The sequence below is a fragment of the Polistes canadensis genome, unplaced genomic scaffold, assembly GCF_001313835.1.
Source record: "Polistes canadensis isolate GaletaPanama2010 unplaced genomic scaffold, ASM131383v1 scaffold_235, whole genome shotgun sequence".
NCBI lineage: Eukaryota > Metazoa > Arthropoda > Insecta > Hymenoptera > Vespidae > Polistes > Polistes canadensis.
The window spans coordinates 109,965-127,087 of record NW_014569782.1 but is presented as its reverse complement, the minus strand read 5'-3'; the positions used below and the strand labels follow the sequence as shown (position 1 = coordinate 127,087).

Genomic DNA, 17,123 nt, shown 5'->3' with positions numbered 1-17,123 from the left:
TGAGAGGGATAAAACAACGTAACGAATGGTGTGTAGTACACCAACACAACATTTTATTGTCTCACGAGTCTCTCTTTCTCTCTCTCTCTCTCTCTCTCTCGCACTAACACATACTGACAGGTTCTTATATAAACGTGCATAACAATACTAAGTTGCTAATAATACGGCTGCCCGCGGCGGATGCATTTTCCTTCTTAACTCGAATCGCTGAAGCATTATAGCGTCCTTTCAATACTCACGACTATTTCTAATGCAATACATAATCATCCTAATTCTTTTTTAAGACAAACTATTGCCTCTCTCTCTCTCTCTCTCTCTCTTCTACATTACAAACTGTTTGAGGAATACATACATATCCTGTCGCGTGCTGAAATATTATAGAAAAAACATAAAAAACAAACCAATGACAATTTATCATACGATATAAAATAATCTTGTTCGATGTTTATTACTTCTTCTTCTTCTTCTTCTTTTCTTTTTTTATTAAAGATGTATTTGTCAGGTGTTTTCTTATTGGTTTTTTTTTTTTTTTTGTAGAACGAGAATCAAGATGAAGAAGGTGAAGTTTTCTTCTGGGATCCACCGTCGGTTAAAAATCGTAACTCGAAATATCAAAATCATAGTAGACAATTGCAAGAACAATTGGCTCAAGCCACCATGAAAATACGGGAATTGGAAGCTGAACTTAAACGAACTCAAAAGGTTTTTCTTTATATACATATGTGTATATTATAATATGTGTGCCCATAATTTTATGAATGTGATCTAATTGTAAATGATATATCTCTTGTTTCGAGATATATATTTAATTTCATAATTATGGGCACATATATTTGTATTGAAAAATCGATCGAAATGAACTAATTGATTTATCTTTTTTTTTTTTTTATTATTTTTAGGCTAACAATAATGGGAATATAATGGACGAACTTCCTGATGGTCATCATCAAAAGGCAGAATATTTGCGTGCCAAACAAGATATGGTCAATAGAATCGTACGAATGGAAGAAAAGGTAATGAATGATTGATCTTATTTTGTTGAATGTATCTTATATTTTCTTATAAATTTTCATGAATTTTTTTTCATTATAATATTTAGAATCGCGAGGTCGAAAGAAACGTAAAACGAATGCAGGAAGACGAAATAGCACTGGTAAACGATTTCAATACAGTCATATCGAAGTTGGATTATCAGGAAAAGGTCAAACTGTTTCGCGAAGTTCTGAGAAATTTGGAAAATGATAAACAAAAGTCATCTTTAATTGACAAGGAAAAAATGTACGATTCCATTGAGAAACTCGATAAAAGCAGTGAAAATAATCTATCGGAAAATTTGAAATTGGATTCGCAGGAAAGTTCTATGAGTAATAATAATAGGGAAGCTGAATTGTCTACAAAAATACTCGAATTGCAAAACGAAAATAAAAATCTTAATAACAGTATGGAAGAACTTGATCGACAACACGCGGAATTTATTGGTTTGTGTTAAAGAAAAAAAAAAAACAAAATATTATTTAAATTAAAAAATCGAATGTTATATATTATATACTATAATTAATTTATTTCGTGTTTTTTTTGTTTCTGTAGAAGAATTGTTAACGTTGAAAAAAGAAAACGAGAAGAAACATCAGTGTCTACAGAATGCATACGAACAATTATATGTGGAACACAATCTGGCTGAAGGTAAAGTCTTGGAATTGCAGAATAAACTTAGTACGATTGAAAGAAATAAATGTCATTTGGAAAAAGTGGAGAAAAATATTCAAACGGAAGAGGAGGAGGAGGAGAAGGATAGAAGAAAAAATGAAAAAACAATAAATGACAATGGTGGGGATGATGATGGTGGCGGTAATTCGTTGTACAAATTGGAACAAAAAGTAAAAGATATCTTGAAAAATTCGTGCATAGAAACTAACGATTCCAACGAGTCGATTTTCGAGACTGTCGCAAAAAGATACGTCGAGGCAAACTGGAAGAAGGACGTTTTAGAAAGGAAGGTAACTGAGATTACGCGAAATCTAAAGGAGAGCACCGAAATGAGGGACAATTTGCAACTGGAATGCGACGACATGCAGGCGCACATAGATTCGTTGCTTTTAGATATTCAACATTTGAAATTAAATTTGCCATCCATTCCTGAAGCTAGCGAGGAACGCGTGGCATCCTTGGAAACTGAAACTGAATCCTTGCAGGAGGAGGTTAAACAATTACGCCAAGAGAATGATAAATTGAGAAGCTTAAATGTTACAGAATCTGTACCGACATTCGAGAACGGTTTGATGATCAATTCAAACGAAAATTTATTCGATGAAATAAAAATTCACGCCACGGTTAACAATGATTATTGTAATATTTTTCAAAATGAGGAAGACTCTGTCGAAGATTTGAAACGTAGATTGTTAGAGTTCTCTAACGAAACTAGCGAATTGAGAACGTCTTTGGAAAAATACAAAGAGACAATAGAAGAGCTTAGATTAGGTAAAGAGAACATAGCTCATGAATTGAAAGCTTCCGTCTGTAATATGGAGGAATTGGAAAGGGAACTCAAAGTTACCGTGGATATTAAGAACGAGCTAGAACGTGAAAATACTGATTTGATTAAAGAAAACGAACAATATCAGGCAGATTTGATTAGGTTGAAAGCAACCGCCGATGATTCGAAAAGAGAAGAGAACGATTTGTTGGAACAACTTCGGGAAACATTGGAAAAAGTTAACATAGAGAGAAACGATTTGGAATATGATTTATTTAATATGAGGAAAGAACTGGACAATGCTTTGCACGAGGCAAATCTGAGGCAAGATTTGGTAGCTCGATTGACCCAAGAAAATGACAAATTTGTCAAAGAAAATGCATTCCTGTTAGATCAATTGACGGCCACTCAAGTAGAATCCCAAGAGAAGATAGAACTGTTGAACACAGAAAAATCTTTGCTAGAAGAGGAACAATCGGAACTTCAAATGGAAGTAAGCAAGTATGAAATAACAAACGATTCGATAAAATCTCAATTGGAAATTGCCAAAAATGAAATGAACGAGCTTAGTGCGGAGAATATTGTTCTACGTAGTAAATTAGAGGAAATTAGAGAATTGGAAGAAAAATTCAATGAAGAAAAAGCTGCTGCCAATGAGTTGTTGCAAAACAAATTTATGGAAACCGAAGCGGAATTGAATAATTTGCGTTTGAAAGAAAAAGAGATTGCCGAAAAGGAATTAAATTTAATGCGAAGCCAATTAATGGAAACTGAAACCGAATTAAATAATTTACGATCGAAGAAAAAAGAGGATCACGACGAGATCGAAGTCTTGAGAAGAACTATAACGGATTTGAATGATCAAATTCGTTTGTCCGAAGAAAAATATAAGCATTTGGAATCTGAAACGAAAGAAAATTCCTTTGAAAAGGAAAAACAAAAGTTTGTCGATAGTTTGGAAGAAAAGAGTCGAGAAAATGAAGAACTAAAAGATATAAATAATAAATTAACGACAGAAATAGCGGAAATGAAAAATCAATTAGAGTCTATCACCGAGTCTAATAAAGAAAATGTTTCTATGGCTAAAGAGACCATAGAAAGTTTGTCGAATCTTATCAAAGAGAAGGACAATGAAATAGAATCTTTGAAGATGAACAATGAAGCTAACGCAGTTGATTCGAACGATTTTCTTACTCTTAAAAATGAAAGGGACGAGCTCGTAAGATTGGTTCAAATAAAACACAACGAGAGTATTCAGTATCACGGTGAAATTCAAAGATTAACTCAACTCTTGAACGAGCAAGTGTCTCAAGCTCGAAATTTGTCGATTGAGCAAAATAAAATGGCTAATTTGTTAAATGACAAAGACAAAGAACTTGCAGAAGCTAGAAACGAATTGAAAATTCAACTAGAACGATTAGAAAATATTCAAAATGTCGATGATAAAGGAGAAATTTGTAGAATCCCGGGTCATTTGACTCAATTACAGGAAATGGACATTCTTAATGATAAATGTAATGCATTGGAAGCTGCCTTGATTCAAGAACAATCCAACAATAGAATGTTACAAAATCAATATGACGAAAGTCAAAGTAAATTAATGAATTCGGCCAAAGAAATAGACAGACTTAGGACGCATTTAATAACAATCGAAAACAGTTACACGGAAGAAACTTTGAGGGTCGAGGATATGCGTAAAGAATTGGAAATAAAATTACTGCAAACCGAAGAGAAGCTTAAAAATTCATCAACCGTGTACACCTCCGCGAGCGTAAGGGCGAATCAAGAAATAGAAACTTTGCAACAACAAATGTTGCTTATAGTCCAACAAAGAGACGACATACAAAACAAATTGTCTATGGCGGAGGATAAAGTTTTGTCGCAGACCGCTGCTCTGACTAATTTGCAAATAGTTTTAGAACAATTCCAAAGAGGTATAAAAAATGTTTTCCTTAATGCAATCATTTTCGAACTGCAATAATGATAGCTATTAATTTTATTATTTTAGAAAAAGAAAGGGATATCAAAAGAGTTACGGAAAAATTACAAATGCAACTTCGAGAGTCCCATGAAAAACAAGACGAATTATTAAATGAAATCTCCTGTCTCAAGGTTTGTCTTACTCTTTTCTCCGCAAATTGATTTATACAAAATATAAAATGATTATTTAATTGAATAAATAAATATATACACACATACGTGTAGGAACAATTAGTGGAAGCTCAGGAATATTTGCTAGCAGCGTCTAGATTAAGCGAACAACTGGATAAGAAAACGGAAAGAATAGATCAATTAAATCGAGAAGGTAACTTTTTAAAAAACTACACATTTTTCCTATTTTTGTTTGCATCTTGTTCTTTACATTTATCGCATAGTTAGTGTTTTGACATTTTTGGATAATTTTACACGAATATTTATATTTTCAAGATTGTATGCTAAGCAATTGTAAAAGACCTACTATTTCATATTTATATTCAATAATTATTATTTGTTCTACGATATTTATTTTTTGTTTATTTTTCTTACTTATTTCTTTTTTTCTTTTTTTTTTTTAAATACATAATTGAACCTGGCACATACATTATTATATGCTTGTAGGATTTTGGAAAATAAATATATGATCGTCGGTAATATACTTGGGTCTCTCCCCACTAAAACGTTATTTACAGAACTTCAATATACTCAAATTTGATAATAATAGCGACAAGAATCAAAACTACATTACAATCATCAGTTTGACTGTGTATGCTGTGACTAATCTGTGAAAACAATTTACACATATATATAATATCTGGTAATGTAGTCAAATATCAGCTGGTAATTCTGGGATTAAACTGTAGCCCAGGATTCTTGCTGGTATCCGGCTACGAACCAGACCCCACCGCCTTTGCACACTAAATCACATCTTGGTTGGCTCATGCGCATTGCCCCACTGGTGCTGGTGCTCCTCTTCTTTCATTTTATTTTTATTTTATTGTGAACACTTTCTTCGCTGATTTTTGAAAATTTTTTATTTTCTTTTTTTTTTTTTTTTTTTTACAGAAAGATAAAAAATACTGACATTGTAACACAATTATAATTTTATTATTTCTTTATAAATATATAAAGATATTTCTCTCTCAAAAAAAAAATTAATAAAATGTATAAAGATACCTTGTATTTTGCAGCTTTGCTAGTCTTCCAAGACCTTTATATTTTACCAATACTCAAAAATGGCTTGATATATATATATATTTGATATAACACCATATAATTATGAAAAATTATTTTTAGTACGCATGCTACACGAGCAGAAACAAAATAATGTAGAGAAATGAACATTTTTTTAATTATTAGATACATCAACGTATTATTTTATATTGAAATAATTAATTGGATATTAAAAAGTATAGGTATTCTATAATAGATCCATGAAAATCATTGTAAACCTTGTATTGAATTATTTCAATATGTATCATTTAAGATATACGAAAGAATTAAATTAAATATAAATATAATTTCCCCAAAATTATCTAAAAAAATATCTGACATATTAATATAAATACATTAATATTCTTCTGGTGTATATTATATATAACATCAAATTATATATTGTTAGATATCGTAGCATAGAAATGCATAATGCTTTGAAATAGATAGATTTATAAAAACATGTAAAAAACATAAACTTGGTAACGTGGAAGTGGGTAATCTCATGCGGTAACCGTGAGTGTGTAAAATGTAAAAGCTCATATTACCTCGTGGGGTTTCCCACCCGTTACTAATATTCTGCAGAAAAAAGGAACTAAATTCTAAATTTATAATTATTCTCTTTATTCAAATCATAAATTAAATATTTATATTCTAAATCTTTAGATTATAGAGAATTATAATTTCATACGCGATATATATCTAAAAGTAGTTAATATATTTAACACGTTAAATGCTATGCCTGGTATTCCTACAGTCCACCAACTTTACCGAAACTTTTATGTTTTTTTACGGCTGATGTGGATCATCCTAATTTAAATAAAAAGCTCAACAAAAGAGGCTAGGCGCTTAACGTGTTAAAACAGCTTCCTTATACTTTTAGTAGCATGTATGAAAACATTAGTTTGCTAGAACAGCATGATAAACGAAGAGAATGCAGCATGTGCAATTAAGATGTGGGTGTGAGTATTACATCAGGTACTGGTGTAATAACAAAACTACCAGTACTTGTGTTATACTTGCGCTCATGTCTGTTCAGCGTACCAATCTGCCAACTTTACAACGTCTCAATGAATGCACATGCATACAAAAACCAAAAATCTTTTTTCCTTTTTTTTACAAGGAACGTTTCTTATTGTCTATTTAATTACAATATTTATTCTATTTAATTTGGATTGTTAATATAAAAAGAAATCAATATGAAAAGCATTCGTTTTGTACTAGTATGATAATAATTAATATAAAACGTATAATAGTAAAAAAAAAAAGTAAACATAATTGATTTCGATTATTAATTTCCAGTTGAAAGATTAATGGAATTGGAAAATACCGCTGAACGAAGAATAGAAGAAGCAACGCAAAGTGGAGTAGGAAAAGTTGACAAGTGAGTACATTATTTCTAAATTATATATCGTCAAATGAATATTTATAATAAATTATTTTTCTTTAGGAATCTTATTAAAAATCTCTTGCTTGGATATTTGTCGTCGTCAGCAGCAGACAAATCATCTGTTCTGAGAGTAATTGCCACGGTATTAGATTTTACAGAAAATGATAGAGACAAAGCTGGTATTAATAATGTAGTTGCAAATAACAGTTGGTTTTCGCGTTTTGGTGGAACTGGTACTCCAACTAAGGCAAGTATAGAATTTTCTAGATTTTTCTATCAAATTATTTCAATATAATTTCTATTTATAATAAATATATTTATTTATTTATTATAGGATCAAGAAGCTTCACTGTCAGCTGCATTTGTAAGATTTTTAGAAAGTGAATCTAAACCGAAACCTCAATTACCTGCTTTGCCAATATCATCGTCGGTAAGATAAACATATATGTATTTATATTTTCTGTCAGATATCTTATATATAAAAAGTAAACTTATCTTTTTCAACGAAATAATATATTTTTAGTCCTCACCTCGACCAACACATAGCAGACAACATTCAACTTCTTCTAACCATTCAACATTATTGCTTTCCAATGTTACATTACCAACATTCCCCGACTTTGTTCCAGCAAGAAATACAGGATCCATTCTGAAAGAAGTATTAAAAGACAGCTGATATTAAAGTTATCTATGCAGTAGTAATATATACACTGCAAAAACAGCATTGCATTGTAAAATTAAAGGAAAAAAATACAAGCTATAAAATATCTTATCTATTATCGAGCCTAACTTTTTATTCGGACATTGATATATTGTAATATAATTGTGCTCTAAAAAGGAAAGAAAAAGAAAAAAAAATAAGGAAAGATAAACTGCCTTAGTATGTTTGTGCTGCATTTATCGATAGCTTGATCAAATCAATTCCTATAATCTAAGTGGAGGAAAAATATTATACTTTAACGAAGGATTTTCCATTTGTGATGCGAGATTCTTTCTATGGAAAAAAAAATAAGCAATAAAAAGTAAAAAACTTATATATGTTGAAAATATTTTTAAGGAGACGCCGAAAACAATTGTTCTTAATTGATTTATATTCGTATAAGAACAATATTCATTAATTTAAATTTCCAAATTATTTCTATTAAATAATCATAAGCTTGTATAAATTTTAATCGTATCAATTAAAATGAATATAATTATTTAAAGTGTCTCCTAATGTAATATGATACTCGATTTACTTTATTTAATATTAAATTTGATTGCATGTTGTACATAAAGACTACGTTGTTGAAATTGCACATATATTAAGAAAAAGAGAAAGAAAAGAAAGAACAATAAATATATTTTGTTGTCTTACATACCTTTTCGTTGTCCTCAACAATAAACAATAAAACTTTGTATGTATTTGTTAATATAATAAATTATGTTAATGTATTTGATAAAGTAACTAAATGTAAGACTGTAACATATCGAGTCGAGTGTGAAGTATGTATTAAATTTTGTCGAATAAAAAAGCGCGCTTAGAAAAATGCGCGTCATGGATATTCAAAACTATTTTAGCGTTGCAAAAATTCTGTGATTTTATATTGAATTTTGAGGCTTTTAGAACGTAAAAATTAAACAATATAAATGATGTATCAATTTTTGTAGTATTTAATATTAATAATAATATTATAAAAATATGTATAAACAATTTTGCGTAATATTTTATTTATAATATTTATAATATTATTTATATTATATAATGTAGTTCCAATGAAATTTAACAGATGGCGCAAGTCCACCATCCGATAATTCTATTCGCTGATTGGCTGACTTAATTCTGACATCAAACGATATATCGAAATATATCGCGTAGTAAATCGATACTGTAATTTTCTTGCCTGCAATGTGCCCAGCTGGCAATTGTCAAATACGTTTAAGAAATAAGTTCAAATAATAAATAGTGTTTAATTATGGAGGGTGATCGTACAAAAAACACTGATTCGCAGTTTATTTCGTTCCATGATTTCTCTACGATGAATCAACAAAGCAACGTTGGTCAAGCACAACTTGACATTGGTGCTTCCACTCATCAAAATTTTAATAATTTACCTAATGATTCTACAGGAATCGGTATTCTTGAAGATCTAGAAGGCATCCCCAACAGAAATGAAGGTTAACGATTGATGTAACATGTTTAAATATTAATTTAATATACTATCTCTTATAAATATAACTTCAACAATGTTGTATTAAACCAATTGATAAAAAGTCAAAATCATTTTTGATGTATTATTGTTAACTGTTGTCTTATTCTTTCAGTGGATCAATCCCAATACAGTTTTTGGACTTTAGAATACTATCAAAAGTTTTTTAATGTTAATACAAAAGATGTAATAGAGCGTATCAAAAGATCAATGTTTCCGCATAGTACAGAAAATTATTTGGTTACGCACATTAGACCCAATCCAGACTTATATGGTCCATTTTGGATATGTGTTACTTTAGTATTTTCTGTTGCAATAAGCGGTAATATGGCTAACTATTTACAAACAGCCAGTTCTAGTCATTATCATTGGAGATATGACTTCCATGTAATCTCCTATGCTGCTACTTCGATATTCTTATATGCTTGGTTATTACCGCTTGCATTATGGGGCGCATTGAAGTGGACAACGAGTACAAGGAATACAGAAGAAGAATTGATAGAAGTAAATCAACTTATTTTTTATCTCATATTTTTCTAAGCGATGGTAAAACATAAATACAAATTCTTTTTTGTTTTCAGTCATACGCATCTCCAGGGCTTTTGGAGCTCATATGTCTTTATGGATATTCTTTGGCCATCTACATTCCAGTTGCATTCTTGTGGACGATACAGATCGGTTGGTTACAATGGATTTTAGTAATAGTTGCCACTTTTATGTCGGGTGGTGTTTTACTTCGTTCATTGTATCCAGTTATATCAGGTAATAAACAAGTTTTATATTTATAAATATTTGTAGTATCTAATTATTTATTAAAAATCAATGTTACAGGAAAGCATAGAATCATATACATCACCATTATCCTTGGTATGCATCTTCTTCTGGCGACAGGCTTTATGATATGTTTCTTTCACGTGCCATCTAAAACCTCGCCGCAACACCCTATAGAAATCTTATCTTCCACGTTACCGTCTACAGGAAAAATGCAGATATTGATGGAAAAGATAGTGTCTAATGCGACGGAAAATACATTGCATGTGAAAAACAAACTTTTACATCTTTCGCAGTCTACCACTGTAGCGCAGGTCACGTAAAAATTCGTATTTAGTAGATTTGTGCTAGAAAGCGGGTATTGTATAAATATGATGGACATTGTATGTATGGTGTTTGTGTTACTAGGACGCAACCTTGCACGCGTAAAACCACGGCGAAATATACCCGCATGCAATGTGTTAAAATTTAAAGAATTTTGCGAGACGATGATCCGTTTATAAACATAAGTATAATAAACGTATTCGAATGAATCGTACAAATCGCACATCATATTAAAGAAAATTTACAAAAAATTATAAAATTTTATGTTTTTAGAGAAAGAAAAGATAGATCTTGTTTGTACTATACTTTTAAAAATCAGTTATACAAATAATGAAGTATAAAAAAAAAAGACAATTAAGAAGCTAAACTCCAGAATTCCTTATACCATATTAATAATTGTTTTGATACGACAAAGTATTTACCCTTTTTCGTAATAAGTATTTCTATATATATATACATACACCCACACATAGACACACGCATATATATATATATTTAATGTTTAGGAAAAAAAAGTGAATACGAACTTTAAAGTGTTTGGTTGATTTATTTGGCAACCCTACTGTTTCACAAAGTAGGGACGCATTTACATCAACGTAACACATATCAATCACGATCATACGAATCTTCATGTTGTACATAGTAGTGTGTCATTGGTATATATATATTATATATACATAATAATAATAATAATAATAATGATAGTAATAATAGATTACTTATATATATATTACTAATCGTAAGTAATTAATATTTTGTTCATTCCCATTAACCAGTGTGACAAAGGCAACATTTATTTTGTAGTAGTAGTATCGTTACGTTATTATTATCATCAAGTATGTATTAATACTTAATAAATATATATATATATATTTAATTAATTATCCTCGCGATATACACAAACTTATGTGTATATATGTATACCGTGTTAATAATTAATCTTTTTGTTACTAGTGACCCATATACGGGTCACCCATGGATGAACGACTAACCCATATAAAGGTCGTATATCATCCAACGATACGAGCAAACGAAAGGGTTAATTCCTTTTAACCCAATTATATTATTATTGAGCCTTGCAATAAAACAAGTATATCGCGTTGGTATATATACTATATATATTAATTATTAATATACCAATCATCTTTTCCCCCCTCATTTAATTACTTTGACTACATTTCGATTAAGTCTCGTAACACGACCGATTAACTTTTTTCAGAGAGGGTCACTTTTCTATTTTTATTTCTTCCCATTCGTACAAATATTCTATTCATCTAAGAAATAAATACCATGACTTTTGGAGAAAGAGAAACAAAAAATATTATAAAATATATATATATCTACATTATTTTCATACGTTCGAATATAATTTGCAATTATTTCTTCAAACTTTATGTAGTAACAATAAGAATAATCTAAAAGCATTAAAATTAACTCGTGAAACCTTTATGGTGTTATGAACAAAATTAGTGCCGATTTTTGGTGACCCTCTGCCATGGCATTCAACGTTATATAAATCGCAACGTCTACGAAAAGTCTTTCGTTTTACAAGCCTCTCATCGATGTGAGCGTCTTCAAATGTTTCTTATATAAAATACAAAAAATTCTCTATGAGTTTTTTAAAAGCCTAAAATGTTTAAATAATGCAAGAGCCGAGTAACCATCGAAATACTCTCGCACTTGCTATGCAAATACACCATGCATCCCATCGCATCGTCCCCGTTCGTTTCTTCGAAATAACGCGAATTTTCTTTCTATAATTTGTTTAATATGGTAAGTGGCAGGTCGGTAGTTTTACCCCTGAAACATGATTACACTTGTGACACCGCCATTATTTGTCGTCTCGGTTGCGGTCAATTAGGCGCAATATGCACAAGAAAAAAAAAAAATAAGTAAAATACAAATATAATTAAAGTGATTTTTTTTTAAATATTAATAATCAAACGAATAAAGAAAAAATTCCTTTTTCTTATATTTCATGGTGTTCGACAGCAAGTTATCGATAAAACGTTCGAGTTTACGGCTAATGCTCACAACGATTTTGGTCCGACTTGGTGATTATTAATTATTATTACTTTTTTTAAGTTTCCTTTTCTATTTTTTTTTTTGCTCGTTTACTTTTTTTATAGTTTCATTACGTGATATTACAGTCAAAGATTGCAAATAGGCAGGAGCGTAATCAGTAATAATAAATTCTACGACAGTCTAAAAATTGTGTGTGTGTGTGTCTGACTTTTTTCTTCATCTAAACGATTAAAAATGTTTCACGCAAAGTACACCAGTATTTAAATACACGATCGTAATAATCGTGCACGTGTTTCCTTCAATGGTATATGCACATATTTTTATATATATATGAATGTTTTATATAAAAGTGTGTGCATACATAATTTTTTACATTACATTATTATTTACATTACATTGTGCAACTGGGTATCTACTAATATTAATGATAATAATTTATTATAATGCACAATATTTGTATTTTGTTTAACTGCAATTATTATAATCAGTGCATTCAATGTACAAATCCGAGAAAATGAACACGTCTTTTTCTCCTTTTTTTCTAATTTGCACGCGGGCGTTTTTAAAGCATTACACACAGATACAATAATTATAATTATAATCTTAATAATAATAATAATGATAATAGTAATAATAATAATAATAATAATGAAATTGGTTGCTGTTACCCTGGTATTTAGTTTAAATTGATTATTACACGTTTTACAGTATACGTATATCGATAATACACGTAAGAGTATTGGCGTGTGTGTGTGTATGAGTGTTATTTTTTGTTCTCTTTCTTCTTTTGTTTTTAAAATCTATATATATATAATATTATTTGATAATATGTACAATCGGACCATTTTCTAATTTAACTACTAACGCTTGTTAGTTTTTTTGTAATTAATTTATGCGAAAAATGTTATACAATAAAACGTCAGGTTGATTATTCAGTCGCATGATCGATAGTTCGAACGATCGATCGATCAATCGTTCGTTTGATTGCACCAGTCGATAATGTAGTTTTCTTCCTCTGTTATATTTTTTGATTATTTTTATTATTTTGTTACAATTAATGAATTTATTATATAATATTATCGACTCTCTCGTGCAATCTTCGATATAAACTTTCGTTAGTATAGTATGTGTGTGTGTGTGTGTAAGATTAATTTTTTTTCTAATTCTAATCGATTTTAATTTGTTTTTCTGTTTTTCTAATTGTGGTAAATATGTGACAAAAACAGAAATCATTTCTTTTCTTTACATATACGCAGCGTGTAATTACTTGTTCTGTTTTTTTTATTAAATACAATATAAAAATGCCCAATCAGAATGCAGTAGGATAGGAGGAAAGATTTTTATAAGTCTTAGGAGACGCCAATTATTTTTTTAATTATTTCTCTCTATTGTATGCGTTTTTAAGATATGAAAAATTTATTTTTTACACATTAACTATTATTATTATTATTATTATTATTATTATTATTATTATTATTATTATAATTACTATCCTATTACGCGTTCAAAAGGCTTCCTGCAATTTTTATTTTTCTGAATTACGAGAAACTTTCAAAGTCAGGTGTTTCTCTCAAATATTCACAAGTAACTTTTTCTTTTTTTTTAAATTATTATCTATCTTGTCTCTCTCTCTCTCCCTCATTCTATTTCTTTCTAAATACAAAGATGTACTTCATATTTTTTTCAAAATCTTACTTCATAATTGTTTTTTTCTTTGACGAACGCCGTAACTCCGAAACAACCCGCAAAAATTTCCAATTTTCTCGAAAAAAGATTTGCATTATTATTATTATTATTATTATTATTATTATTATTATTATTATTACTATTACTACTACGTAAGAGAGACAGATATCGCGCTAGTATAGATTATTATTATATTTTTAAATAGGAACTCTAGTTAAATTACACGTTGATTAAACTGACTTGAATATTTGAAAAAGAAAATAAATTAATGACAATATATGTAAATTTATAATAATCGATTGGATTCCATTTAATTTACTTTTATATCTCTTACCCATCAAATGAAATAATAATAATAATAATAGAAACAAATATCTCTATCATTTGTTATAACATTTCTATATTCACACGTATGTATTTTATTATAAATAATTATTAAATTTCATTTTATATAAGTCAGTTCAATCGTACGTTTGAAAATCTTCATTCTCTACGTTTCATTTTTTTATTTTTTTTTATTTTCAGTCAACAAAACCAAACAAAAAAAAAGAAAAAGAAAAATGTAATCTAATCGCAAACCCTCTCTGATCCTTTAAGCACGAATTAATCAATTTCCAATCTCAAAATCGAGACGTACACGATTAATTATTTTTAATTTAATTATTAAAAATTGTTCTTCAATTTATCACCCACCCCCCATTTTAAAATTGTGTTGTGATATGTAATAACTGCGTTTGAGAATCCTTGAGAAAAGAGAGAATCGATCTAAACAATGAACTGTGTATGTGTATGTGTGTGTGTATTTTATCTCTATTTAAATTATTAATATTATTTAACTATATGTACGCGTATGTAATAGTAATAGTCCATAGTAGTAATAATGGTAGTAGTAAGTATATAAGTTATTTTGTTATTTTCATTTACAAACATCGAACTTTTTCCGACACACTTAACTACTTTAAACGGTATAAAAATGTTCGGTCTCTCTAGAATATTAATTGTAATAAAACTTCATTAATTTATCCAAGTGCAAATATGTGTGTAATATATTTGTGTTGTATGTGTGTGTATAGTTTACAAACGAACATCATCAAACCATACTACTACACCACCAATATGCGATTTAAAAGGCGATTATTATTATTATTATTATTATTATTATTATTAATCGACATATAAAATCGATTGAACGGATTTCATTTTCTTTTATTATTATTATTATTATTATTATAATTACGTCATTGGTTTCTATCGGGCAGAGAAAAATGATTTGACGATTGTTTTATTTATATAAATTATTCGTATGTGTGTATGAGTGTGACAAAGAGATAAAATTATTATATTTCTATCATATTTTCTTTCCTTGTTCCACCATTTGAAATAGAAATTACGCGAGGGGAAAAAAAATGACTTTGATTGCAAGCTTATTTAATAACAGGTACTTAATATTCGGTTAAATGTTTTCTCTAACAATATTTCCTATTTAACACACCCACATAAGTATAATTCGTGAACTACCACTTTGATTATTATTATTATTATTATTATTATTATTGTTATTTTAATTTACATAAAAGATTAGCTCACGCAAAATGTGTTGTCACGCGTGTTTTCTTTTAAATCGATATATATATTTAAAAGTCACTTATTTCAAGATTTTATATTGTTATTATTATTATCGGTAATTACAACTATACTACGATTTAATTTGTCTACGTTTTATTTTTCCCTATAAAAAATTACGTATCCAACGCGACGACGAAGCTAAGTTAATAATAATAATAATAATAATAATAATAATAATAATGGCAATAATCTTATTATTAATTAATTCTAACCACCATTGTCATAATCGATCGAGAATAACAAATTTATTTTCCTCAATCTTTTTTCACAAATTCTTATTTACGTATTTTTTTTTTTTATATACAGAGTGTCCGAGATTTTTCCCTATAAACGATATCAACTTATTTTATGCACGAAAATAAGAAGAAAAAAAAAATCTTACGTAAACTTAGATCATTTAAAGCAACCCGGACGCAACCACCCTGCACATGCATATATATATGCACACGTATCTTAGGATCTTTTATTTTATTCTAATTTTCATTGTATTATTTTTATATATTTTATTCATTCTAGGAATCGTGCGAACAATTTGTTTCCTTTCTTTCCATTACTTTTCATTTAATTTCTTTTCAATATAATCATTTTTTAATGCCGGTAAAAATAGGTACATATACGTAATCACTATGTACACGATAGTATAAGTAATCATACTCAATACACATGCACGCGCGTATATCGTAATATATATATATTTTTCTTTATATTATATAAATATATTTGATATATATATATATATATATATCCTATAGAGACACATATTTCAAAACTAGATAGAAAGAAATAAAGAATGCAGGAGGAAGTATGTATTTTCAAAAATAGTAATAATAATACTATTAATAGTTAGGACTGTTTAAATCGGACACGTGCACATTTTGTTGTCATTCCTTTTTTTTCTTTTCTTTTTCTTTTTTTCCATCTATTTTTTAATCTCATTTACTTTCTCATCAGTAATATAAAAACGTTCTCTTTGTGATTTTCAATGTTATTTACAACACGCGGCACAATTTTTTATTTTTATATATTTTAATTTACGTATGCAATTATAAATATATTTATATATTTAATTTATATATAGTTCGAGATTTTTCCTCAACGAATACGATTAATAATTTCCTAAGATCTATCGTTCAAGCTTTTTTTAATTAAACAAAAACGCTTTTCTGGCGCCGAAATTAAAATGGTACAGGTGATGGGGTTTTTGAAGGAAAAGGGATGATGGATGATGATGTGCAGTTTTTCTTTTAATATTTTTAAGAATGTTTTCAAACTGAATTTTTTTATATACATATATATATAAATGTATATATATGTACTTGAAATTAGATTATTTTAATGTATGAATAAAATAGGGCCATAAGACATATTTGATTGCAACACACATAATCTAATTACAATTCACGTTTTCAGTTCATGTTTCTTTTCCTTTAACATTTTTCCTCTCTCCTCT

At 28.9% G+C, this 17,123-nt stretch overlaps 2 protein-coding genes across 5 annotated transcripts in view; both read left to right on the top strand.

The window, feature by feature from the left end:
* Window positions 1–8,606, top strand: part of LOC106790409 (thyroid receptor-interacting protein 11-like) — a 34,381-nt gene extending 25,775 nt beyond the window's left edge. For 3 of the 4 annotated variants that reach the window (XM_014755268.1, XM_014755271.1, XM_014755269.1), the window contains 10 exons: window positions 538–702; window positions 900–1,013; window positions 1,100–1,478; window positions 1,588–4,407; window positions 4,482–4,585; window positions 4,679–4,778; window positions 6,965–7,046; window positions 7,113–7,299; window positions 7,387–7,482; window positions 7,576–8,606. In XM_014755268.1, coding sequence (XP_014610754.1) covers window positions 538–702; window positions 900–1,013; window positions 1,100–1,478; window positions 1,588–4,407; window positions 4,482–4,585; window positions 4,679–4,778; window positions 6,965–7,046; window positions 7,113–7,299; window positions 7,387–7,482; window positions 7,576–7,728 — 4,200 coding nt within the window. In that variant the 3' untranslated portion in view covers window positions 7,729–8,606. Of the gene's footprint in view, window positions 29–537; window positions 703–899; window positions 1,014–1,099; window positions 1,479–1,587; window positions 4,408–4,481; window positions 4,586–4,678; window positions 4,779–6,964; window positions 7,047–7,112; window positions 7,300–7,386; window positions 7,483–7,575 lie in introns of all 4 variants that reach the window. The other variant, XM_014755270.1, reaches the window with a different exon arrangement.
* A 279-nt stretch (window positions 8,607–8,885) lies between these two features.
* LOC106790410 (protein YIPF1) lies at window positions 8,886–10,858 on the top strand. The gene is made up of 4 exons (XM_014755272.1): window positions 8,886–9,209; window positions 9,357–9,745; window positions 9,823–10,003; window positions 10,073–10,858. Exons 1-4 carry the CDS (start codon window positions 9,008–9,010, stop codon window positions 10,333–10,335), a joined length of 1,035 nt encoding a protein of 344 aa, XP_014610758.1. The 5' UTR covers window positions 8,886–9,007; the 3' UTR covers window positions 10,336–10,858.
* Window positions 10,859–17,123: the final 6,265 nt, after the last annotated feature.

What these genes read in the sequence shown, in the direction of transcription:
- LOC106790410 (XM_014755272.1), top strand. Translation starts at nt 9,008, where the DNA reads ATGGAGGGTGATCGTACAAAAAACACTGATTCGCAGTTTATTTCGTTC. An exon ending in CATCCCCAACAGAAATGAAG is followed by an intron (nt 9,210 to 9,356) that starts GTTAACGATTGA and finishes TTATTCTTTCAG; the next exon opens with TGGATCAATCCCAATACAGT. An exon ending in CAGAAGAAGAATTGATAGAA is followed by an intron (nt 9,746 to 9,822) that starts GTAAATCAACTT and finishes TTTTGTTTTCAG; the next exon opens with TCATACGCATCTCCAGGGCT.